The sequence below is a fragment of the Zeugodacus cucurbitae genome, chromosome 2 (assembly GCF_028554725.1).
Source record: "Zeugodacus cucurbitae isolate PBARC_wt_2022May chromosome 2, idZeuCucr1.2, whole genome shotgun sequence".
NCBI lineage: Eukaryota > Metazoa > Arthropoda > Insecta > Diptera > Tephritidae > Zeugodacus > Zeugodacus cucurbitae.
The window spans coordinates 54,791,867-54,801,686 of NC_071667.1; the positions used below are offsets into that span (position 1 = coordinate 54,791,867).

General features: G+C 39.0%; 2 protein-coding genes across 2 annotated transcripts; both read right to left on the bottom strand.

The window, feature by feature from the left end:
• Positions 1 to 1,490: 1,490 nt before the first annotated feature.
• Smpd1_3 (sphingomyelin phosphodiesterase) lies at positions 1,491 to 5,441 on the bottom strand. Its single transcript, XM_011179845.3, has 6 exons — positions 5,271 to 5,441; positions 2,916 to 3,825; positions 2,320 to 2,857; positions 2,076 to 2,255; positions 1,861 to 2,010; positions 1,491 to 1,775 (listed from the first exon to the last, which is right to left on the bottom strand). The coding sequence occupies exons 1-6, from the start codon at positions 5,380 to 5,382 to the stop codon at positions 1,602 to 1,604; spliced, it is 2,064 nt and encodes a 687-aa protein (XP_011178147.1). The 5' UTR covers positions 5,383 to 5,441; the 3' UTR covers positions 1,491 to 1,601.
• A 652-nt stretch (positions 5,442 to 6,093) lies between these two features.
• Positions 6,094 to 8,998, bottom strand: LOC105209556 (sphingomyelin phosphodiesterase 1-like). The gene is made up of 6 exons (XM_011179995.3): positions 8,731 to 8,998; positions 7,399 to 8,305; positions 6,801 to 7,338; positions 6,560 to 6,742; positions 6,351 to 6,500; positions 6,094 to 6,294 (listed from the first exon to the last, which is right to left on the bottom strand). The coding sequence occupies exons 1-6, from the start codon at positions 8,843 to 8,845 to the stop codon at positions 6,109 to 6,111; spliced, it is 2,079 nt and encodes a 692-aa protein (XP_011178297.2). The 5' UTR covers positions 8,846 to 8,998; the 3' UTR covers positions 6,094 to 6,108.
• Between the last annotated feature and the right edge of the window lie 822 nt (positions 8,999 to 9,820).

The following is a 9,820-nucleotide window of genomic DNA, read 5'->3' on the forward strand; positions in this document are numbered from 1 at the left end:
TGGGCCTTATCAGTTTATAAGATTTCTGTATTTATTCGACAGCTGCAAACCGTTAATAAGTAATTTTGTAATTGTGGATTAAATGACATTACATATGCGAGGTCGATCCGATTAGTTACATAGTATTCTTCTACCTCGATATCGATACACAGCGATGCCTCAACTTATTTAACTCTCTCTGGATGTCTGCAAAATAAGCCTCCTTGGAATCATATAAAGCAGTGGCCACCACAAGTGATGTCACTTATTTCAAAGATTTCTTGGCCTCTGGTGTGCATCCATTGATTTGATTGTGCCGATAGTTTTCTCACAACTTTCTTTCCAAGCCATGCAGTTTACATATGGCCCACACGTTCTTTTGAGATACTTACCGTCTCATCTATTTCGAAGGACTCTTAACACTTTATCTTACGTAGTAGTCGACGTACCTATGTATCCGTAGCTCATCAAAACCGTCAGTATCATGTAAGGAAAAGAGTCACCGTATATGACCCACACGACCTTCTGATCTGTCATCTATCTTGGACACCTTCAATCGGTGTTCTGCAAATGTGAAATCGTACACTTTCGCCACGTTATTATACGTAGTTGTAGCGTGGCTCATAAAAAAAAAACGAAAAAAATCCATGACCCATTCGCCCTATAATGTCATTACTCAGTTCCCCATATTCATCACAGTCAAAAATATTATTTCCATTCTCCTTAATTATCTAAAAGATCAACTAGGTTTTATGAGAGTCCCCAACAAAAATTTAGAGGTTTTCTTATTGCACCGAGTTAGCCTGAGGTGATGTGAGTGAACAGGGGGCAGAATATATCAAAAGTCATTTCGACAAATCGAAATAAGAAGTGTGCTTCACATTCCCCATTCAAGTCGAAACATCTGTTTAAATAATCGATTATATTTATATTGGGGAATGGTGTCATGTGTAGAAGTTCACGCAAATGAGGAAAGCTTCTGACTGCCATTCACTTGGGAGTGGCCAGGAACGATTAGTTTGAATATGTCTCAAGCAGCTCACGACTTACAGTTTTATATCAAGTATCCTCTGGGTAGCCAAAAAACAGCCGTTTAATGCGTAGGGCCTAGGACCCATCACGTAAAACGAATCACCCAATAAAAAATTAAACAGTGCCTAGGATGAGTTCTACAAGTCCTTCAACATTCCCGTCCTGCTATAGTATGGTGCAGAAGCGTGGATGTCAACATCCGATGAGACGGCACTAGAAGTTTTCGAGAGAAAGATTGTGCGATAGATGTATAAGTTATTCGACGACATAATCATATTTCAGCGAATAAATAGACAGCTGCTACGCTGGATAGGTCATGTTGTTTGAAAGGACGAAAGCACACCAGTGTTCGATAGAGTACCCGCTGGTGGAAACAGCTGAAGAGACCAAGTGGAAAGCGACCTGGTTCTCTTGGTATTTCCAATTGGTGTCAAACAGCAAGATGGAGAAATGAATAGCGCGCTCTTATAGCGCTAAGATAGCTGTGTCTACGCAAATATATTTCAGCAAAAAATACTTGTTACAAAATATTTAATGATATAAAAATATTATAATAAAAAAAATTAAAGTCAATACAGTATATAATAATTTTAGTAGAGGAACCGAGCAAGAAGCAGGAACGCCACCATTGTTGTTAGCTGCATACAAGAAATTGAAGCTGCTGCATCGCCCTCGGGTTCCTCTGTGGTAATTGGACCCTGAGTTGTTGGTTTGTCAGTATTTGGTGCCGGCGTTGTTGGGGCTGCAGTAGTGACCGCAGGTAGCTTTGAAATATGAAAGTTGACGATAATAATAGTTGAAATTTTTTTTTTTTTAAATTTGCAGTTAACATGTATCTCAAATACTCACATTGGTTTCCAACTTCTCTTTCAATTGCTTGCAGCGCGACTTCTGATCATAAGCAGTTACTGCCATGCGACAGAGCGTTTTAGATAAGCATTTCTTATCACATCCACCATCTAAACGTGGGTTAGCCGAGGTGTGTTTGTATTGCCAATACTAAAGATAATTGTGTGCGGGGTTTAAACGTGAACTATTTACTATTCCTGAGTTGATATTTTTACCTTTTCTAGCAATTTAGGATTTTCAGCAAATTGATCCAATAGCGCATCTAAACCGGCTGGACTAAGGTTGCTAGTGAACTCAGAGATGCTGTATTCCTTAAACCATTCGAGTTTGGCAACTGCGCCTTGCGCATTTGCTTTCTCCAAGTCGAAAATCCATGCTTCATAATCAACGACTTGCTACGAGGAAATATCAATTTTAAACAAGTTTTCTTGAGACTCAAATAAATGTATATTTACTTACAAGACTCTTTGGTTCGACCTGATAAACCACATAGTTTGGATTCTTGTTGGAGTAAGTTGTCAAACTGCCGCCATTCCAGGACACACCCACTGCATGACCCTTCGACGAATAATGCACATTCAGCTCATCCACGTGCGTATGTCCAGTGAAGATACCACCAATGATGTGATTGTAGCGTTCAATAATGCGATTGAATTCACGCGCCCACACGGTCCAACAGTCCGCATCACCGGATGGTATGTGGCTCAATATATGCACATATTCGCCTGCCTTCTCGGCAGCGAGCAAAGTGTCGTGCAACCATTGCAGTTGTTCAATCACAACGCTACCGTCATGATATACCCACCAGTTATAGAGATAGCAATCATTGCTGTTTATAGATATCACACGGAAACCTTTTTTGGGCGAAGCGGTATAATAACCGCCTTTAAGCACTGTCTTTTCAGCATCAGCCGGCAACCAGCCAGACCAAAGCGACCAGAGGTGCTCATATAGCCATTTCACATTAAATTCGGCCGGTAGGTCGCTAGCGCCAAACCTAAAGGAAGAGTGTATTTACATTATATGAAAACTACGGCATTAATAGACGCTCTTACACATTCGAAGGATGCGGTTCGTGATTGCCTACAGTCGGATATACCGGTATGCCAGCGAACTTTTCGGCAAACAATTGATTAATTCTCGTCAGTACATCCTTATTACCATCCTTTGTCGTTGCCCAATATATGTGCGATACAATATCACCGGTCTGATAAACATAATCAATTTTTTCGTGCACCTCCCGTATATGATCGAAAGCATTCTCGATCAGATGTAACGGTGTATCACAATCGCGATAGTCACCCCAGTAACCAGCCTGTTTACTGGCTTCAATAACACCAGATGCTGAACTAAGTTGACAGCACATCGGCTCTGGGCAAACAGCTAATGAACCAGGTTCATATTCAGGATCATAATGTATATCGGTCAACTGCACTATTTTCAAATCGGCATCACTCTTGGCGGGTATATTACTCTTAGGGCCATCAACAGCAGCGGCACTTCCATCGATCTTCAGTGTGAAATTGAATTGCGTTTGCTTCACTTTACAAAAGCTGATTGGCAAGATGCCACATAAACTGCGCGTATCAGCCACGGTATTGTGTATGGTATAATTCAAGATGGGCCAATTCAAGTCGAAAAGACCCGCACAGACTTCTCGAGTTTGTAAATTCAGACGATTGCACACGTCAAGCATTACTTTCTTGGCGATCTGATCGGCTGTTGGCCCACTTAATTCGCCCTCAGGATCACGAAACATATCGCCCAACACCGAGACGGTGGCGCGACATGTCGTGCAAACGACAAATTGATCGGCCGCACGCAAGTCCGCGATATTTCGTGTGAAAATCTCCTTCTGTGTGTGTGTGGCTGCCAATTGTTTGGTGATCTGTTGGAGCACGGTCGACTCGACGCCGGTTTTCAAGTAAGCTTTTAATTCTTTGGCGAATTTGTGGGCTACTTCATCTGCATGAGGGATATGAGGAGCAACATATTATATTTAATGAATTTATGTTTTTTTATAATAAATAAATTTTTTTTTACAATTTAAAAGCAAACGTTAATAACTGGTGGCCTCTTGATCGTTAACTTTTATTAGAAAAATAAAATGTTTCGGTAGCAACAATAAATTTACCTACTCAATTAGTTTTTATTGGACCAATAAATTTAGTTTTACTGCCGTGGCAAACATCGACCACGGATAATGATTTGCAATGTATACGAAATAATCTGCAATTCGCAATGGTTGTTAAGCCTAATGCTCTTGAATACTATGTGCCAAAATAAAACATTTGGTAAGAAGGTAGGTCTTAGGGGAGTACTTTATCACTAGCTTATAATAAATGTGATACGAGTATGTATTTTCGTAGAATTCAGTTAACAGTCACTTGAGTAGATAAGTAAGAGGATGATGAATATAAATATGTAGGAAGACGGCTCTGTTGTCGAAGCGTTCGATTTATTTTTTTATTTTTTAGCATGAGTTTCTAGAATCACCGTCGCCTGGATATGTCCTCTGGTAAACCTGATTCCGAATATTGGTGCGATAGTCCAGAGGTAAATGTTTGATAAAGCCTTGAAGAAAAATATTCTCTCCACAAAAATAAATTGTCGAAATTCTGCTATTTTTGTGGATGAAAGACTGGCCAAAGTTAGATAAGTTTTGAAGGAAACACACTTAGACTATTAAGAATAGTCTTTTGTGACGCGAAAAAAGACTGGACTAAATAAAATTATTTCACAATTTTTTTTTTAATCTTATTTAAGATTAATAAAAAACAAGTAAGGAAAGGCTAAGTTCGGGTGTAACCGAACATTTTATACTCTCGCAATTTATTGAAGAAATTTTATTTAGATAACGCACAAATTTACCCATAAAATCGGCATAAAGTTTAATAGAATAACGAAAGTCATATATAGATATGAGGGCTGAGGTAATTCCTGAACCGATTTCATTAAATTTCACCAGCAAGGTACACTATATCCCGATTTTAATAATTTTTGGAACAGAGACACACTATTGGAAGAAAACAATTTCCTCTGAATTACATTAAATTAGCTGAGAGATTTACCCATATTTTCGGTGAAAATTTAACCTTAGGCCCTGAGTTCAACATGTTCGATATCTGGGGCCTTGAAAAGTTATAGTCCGTTTTCGACAATTTTTTCACAAGTGATGCCACAGATCATATACTGTAGTTGTATAAAGTTTTATTTCGCTATCATCATTGGATCTGAGTGACATCCGGATTTGAACTTTACTCGTCACCCTGATCACTTTGGTATATATCTCTTTAGCAACTTTTGTTGCGAGAGTATAAAAACAGGAATCTAAAGTTCCCAAAAAAATTGTTTTCATTGTAAGTATATAAATTTCAAACAGGTGTAATTATATCCATATTTTCACGCACCTGATATCAATGAAAGCACTTCATCATCTTCCGTAAAACTCAATGGCACACCTGGTAAATTTAAGGCACTACAAAGAGCCAAAAGCCCCGTAAACACTAAAACAAAACGCATTCCGGAGCTGGTTCCGACGATTGTGTATAGACCCCGGCCAAGAACGTACTAATTCACTAAACCCAAATTTGTTTGCTTGAAATCTAACTAAAGGTCGTTTTTTCCGAGCTTTTATGGGTTTATAAATATACCAAAAAAAAAATACATTTAATCTTAAGTAGCGAAGTTTCTGAAACATTAATGAAGATGCCATAATGGAAATATAGAACTATGTTAAACACTATGTAGAGTTTTTCGTTGAATAGGGAATGCATGTATTTATGTTTAGTACGATAAGTTAAATCCATTATCTTAATAGCTATGCGGTATATAATGTTCGTCAAAAGCTAATCTTGAACAAGAAGAAATTCTCGCTGGGCTCTTTGATATGCACACCTGGTTTTAGAATTAGTGTAGATTAAACTTTTTTTATTATTAATCAGCCGTGATTAGTCCGTATTAAACTGTAAACTGTTTTGTTTTAACATTTTGGGCATTCGATAAGGCTAATCAATGGCAAGTACTTCCAAGTGGATTGGTGTGTGACTATAGAACTGTTTGTTGGGAGTTTATTGCCCTAGGCGCAAAGTAATATGAGCGTAAGGAAGCTATTTTCATTCAGTAACTCGCTTACTGTTCGAGATATATAGAGCAATACTATCATACCAAGAGTTTCAAGGGACTGACACTAGTTTATAGTGTCCGGTCTACTCGTATATAGCGTAACCAAAGACTCAAAGATAATTTTTACATTTTTATTAAAATACCAAACATAACAATAGCTAAAATTAAATTGATCAACGGAGAACTCAACGACGCCGCACCATCCCCTTCAGGTTTTTCAGTTGTATTACCGCTATCTGCTGTGGTTGCTTCAGTTGGTAAAGTTGTAGGCTTAGATGTGGAGCTTGAAGTTGTGGTCTCCTCATCCAACTATGAAGAAAATCATTACATTTGGAAATCTATGCAAATAATGTATTCATACTCACAGCTTTACTCAGTTTTGCCTTCAACTGATCGCAGCGTGCCTTTTGGTTGTTCACAGTCGTGGCAATGCGACAGATCGTACGAAGCAGACATTCGCGATCGCAACCAGTTTTTAATTGTGGATCAGCTGCTGTGACTTTATAACGCCAAAACTAAAAAATAAATCGAATATTTTATTCCCAAACCCGATTGAAATTAAAAGTAAACGAACCTTTCGCAATAAATTGGCATTTTCAGCCATATCATCCAGCAGTTTATCGAGACCAGCTGGACTCAAATCTGTAGTGAATGCTGCTGAGAATTCATATGCTTTGAACCAATCGGGTGTCTTAGAATCCCCATGGATATTGGCAGCCGTCAAATTGAACATCCAAGTTTCGCTATCAACGACTTGCTGGAATATGGATTTGTGTTAAATAATGTAGGCGACTGTCATTATTTCAAATAATTACCATGCTATTTGACTCCATATAATATATGCGGTAATTTGGATTTTTAACCGATGAAGTAGTAAGTGCGCCACCATTCCAAGCAACACCAACCGCATGTCCATTGGTGGCGTAATGCAAATGCATTTCGTCCTTGTGCGAATGTCCATTGAAGATGCCACTAATTGTGTTCCTGTAGCGTTCCACTAATCTATTGAACTCACGCGCCCATACGGACCAACAAGTGCCATCTCCTGAGGGAATGTGCGCCAGTATGTGTACATATTCACCGGCCTTCTCAGCAGCTAACAAGGTATCATGCAGCCACTGAAGCTGTGGTATCTTATTTGTACCCTCGTAGAATAACCACCAATTCTCGCTAAAGCAATCGTTATTGTTCAACGCAATCACACGGAAACCGGCTTTGGGTGAAACTGTATAGTAACCGCCCTTCAGTATGGTGTCCTTGGTATCAGCCGGCAGCCAAGCAGACCAGTCATTATATAAATGCTCATATAACCAACCGGTGTTGACCTTTTGCGGTACATCATCTGGACTGAAACTGTAAATAAAAGCATATTTAAATAGGAAACTGTTTTGATAAGCTTTCTCCTTTCCTTACAGATTTAATGGATGTGGTTCGTGGTTGCCAATACACGGATATATTGGTACACCTGGGAAGACCTCAGCTAAACGATTATTAACCTTCTTCAAAATATCACGATTCTTCTCAACGGAAGTGCTCCAAACCATGTGATCCACAACATCACCGGTTTGATATATGTAATCGAGTTGTGTATGTGTCTGCTTGATATGACTGAATGCATCGTCAATCATATGCCAAGGTGCATCACAATCACGGTAATCACCCCAATAACCCGCCGCTTTGTCGCTCGTCGTAGTGCTAACGTGACGCTGACAACACTGTGGTTCATCGCACTCGGCCAAAGCGCCAGGCACATACAGCGGATCATAGTGAATATCGGTTAAATGCAAGACTTTCAATTCATCTCCACGCTTGGTGGGCAAATCTGATTTCGGTCCCGTAACAGCCGCACCACCGGCATCAACTGTGAGCGTCCAATTGTAGTCGGCATCTTTCACATTACAGAAATTGAACTCCATGAAGAGTGAGCAGAAGGTACGTGCATCCGCTTTTGAATGCTGTACAATGTACTTAACACTGGGTATGTAGAAGTCTATTAAGCCCGAACAAACTTCAGGTGTTTGTAAATTTAACCGTTCGCACACACCCATAGCAATCTCTTTTAGATATTCATCGTTTTCATTGCCAGCAAATTCGCCATCTTCGTCACGGAACATACGCGCCATAACATTAACCGTGGCACGACAGGTGGTGCAAGCGACAAACTGATCAGCCATAGACAACTCGTCCAACTGCTTTGTGAAGAGATCCTTTTTGCTATGCATCTCTGCTAGTTGTGCGGAGATTTGTTGTAGTGTAGCGGACTCTTGACCCGTCTTTAAGTATCGTATGTACTCATCCGTAAACTTCTGCGCAATATTATCTGGAAATGAGTTTATAATTACATGTAATGCTAGATTATTGGTTTAATTATTATAATTACATATACCAGTACAGATATAGACTATAATGGCTTTATTTACCGAATCGAAGTTCGAGGTGATAAGACTCTTTCTAAATAATAAAATTACTGTTACTGTTAATAATAGTCATATAACTAATACTCTGATGTATTGGCACTTGAATTAATTTATGATATATTTGGATCCTTGGATGGATTATTTTCAAATGCTTGTAACAATGGCCAGTCTTGTGGGCATACATCTAACATATATAGAAATACATTATTTATTCACAGTTTGAACTATTTATATCTAAATTGTTTCAGCAAATTTGTTAATTATATACACTAATAATACTCCCTAAACATTGTCCACTAACAGAGCTGGTAGTCCTTGAGTTACATACCTGAAATTCCTGAGAGCACCGCATCGCTTGAAGTGAAGTCCAGCGGGACTCCAGTTATATGCAGAGCCGCACAGCAAGCCAAGGTGGCTAGAATAATAAGTTGCCACATTAGCATTTCGTATATTTTGTGCACTAACTGCGCTCCATAAATTGCTGGGGGTCCAATTTATAACATTCGTATGGCATATACCGATTTACATATGGATCAACAAGTGTTTATGTTTGCGCACTTTAAACGCTGGAATTTGTTTGGTTATCGCAGCGATAATCTCGCCTACTTGGCGTATTAATAGTAACTGCAATCTTTATTGTTTAATTTTGCATAGTTGAATTATTATTGCATTGGCATATTTACATACATACAAATATACTGCGAGCAATAAATATAAATTCTTTTCATGCAATGGCAATATTTAAGTACTTTTGGGTTTTACTGTTAATCTAAAACCAACAACGGCCGGATTCCACTGTTTTGAAAACGTAGCTACTATTTGGCAAAACATGGGTTAAATTTATAGCTAATTTTTTAAAGCCAATCCCTATGGAACAACAATATCTTCTTAAAGCGATTATGTTATTCAGCAAAGATATACCGCTATTTAAGGTTTTGGGGATTACCTCTTGATTGTCACTAGATTTATTTCCTGTGAACATTCTATTGGTGAACGAAGACAAGACGAAATATCTCCTGTCATCAAGCAAACAGTCGCCGCATTCGCGTCTTGGCTTCCACGTCAATGCTGACAGTCATAACATTGAAGTTGTAGATAATTTCGTTTATCTGGGAACCAGCATTAACAGCAATAACAATGTCAGCCTAGAAATCCAACGCAGAATCACTCTTGCCAACAGGTGCTACAATGGACTAAGTAGGCATTTGAAAAGTGAAATCCTCTCTCGACGAACAAAAAACAAACTCTACAAGTCCCTCATTATTCTCGTCCTGCTTTATGGTGCAGAAACGTGGACGTTGTCAACATCCGATGAGACGGCACTAAGAGTTTTCGAGAGAAAGGTTTTGCGGAAGATTTATGGTCCCTTAAACATTGGCAACGGCGAATACCGCAGACGATGGAACGATGATCTGTAC

Bases quoted from the DNA above. Each gene is read 5' to 3' on its own strand.
- Smpd1_3 (XM_011179845.3), bottom strand. From the start codon at position 5,382: ATGCGTTTTGTTTTAGTGTTTACGGGGCTTTTGGCTCTTTGTAGTGCC. The intron at 2,256-2,319 runs GTAAGTAAATAT...ATTTCCTCGTAG, and splicing joins AGGTCGAACCAAAGAGTCTT to CAAGTCGTTGATTATGAAGC. The intron at 1,776-1,860 runs GTGAGTATTTGA...CATATTTCAAAG, and splicing joins AAGAGAAGTTGGAAACCAAT to CTACCTGCGGTCACTACTGC.
- LOC105209556 (XM_011179995.3), bottom strand. From the start codon at position 8,845: ATGCTAATGTGGCAACTTATTATTCTAGCCACCTTGGCTTGCTGTGCG. The intron at 7,339-7,398 runs GTAAGGAAAGGA...TTTTATTTACAG, and splicing joins GAACCACATCCATTAAATCT to TTTCAGTCCAGATGATGTAC. The intron at 6,295-6,350 runs GTGAGTATGAAT...TTTTCTTCATAG, and splicing joins AGGCAAAACTGAGTAAAGCT to TTGGATGAGGAGACCACAAC.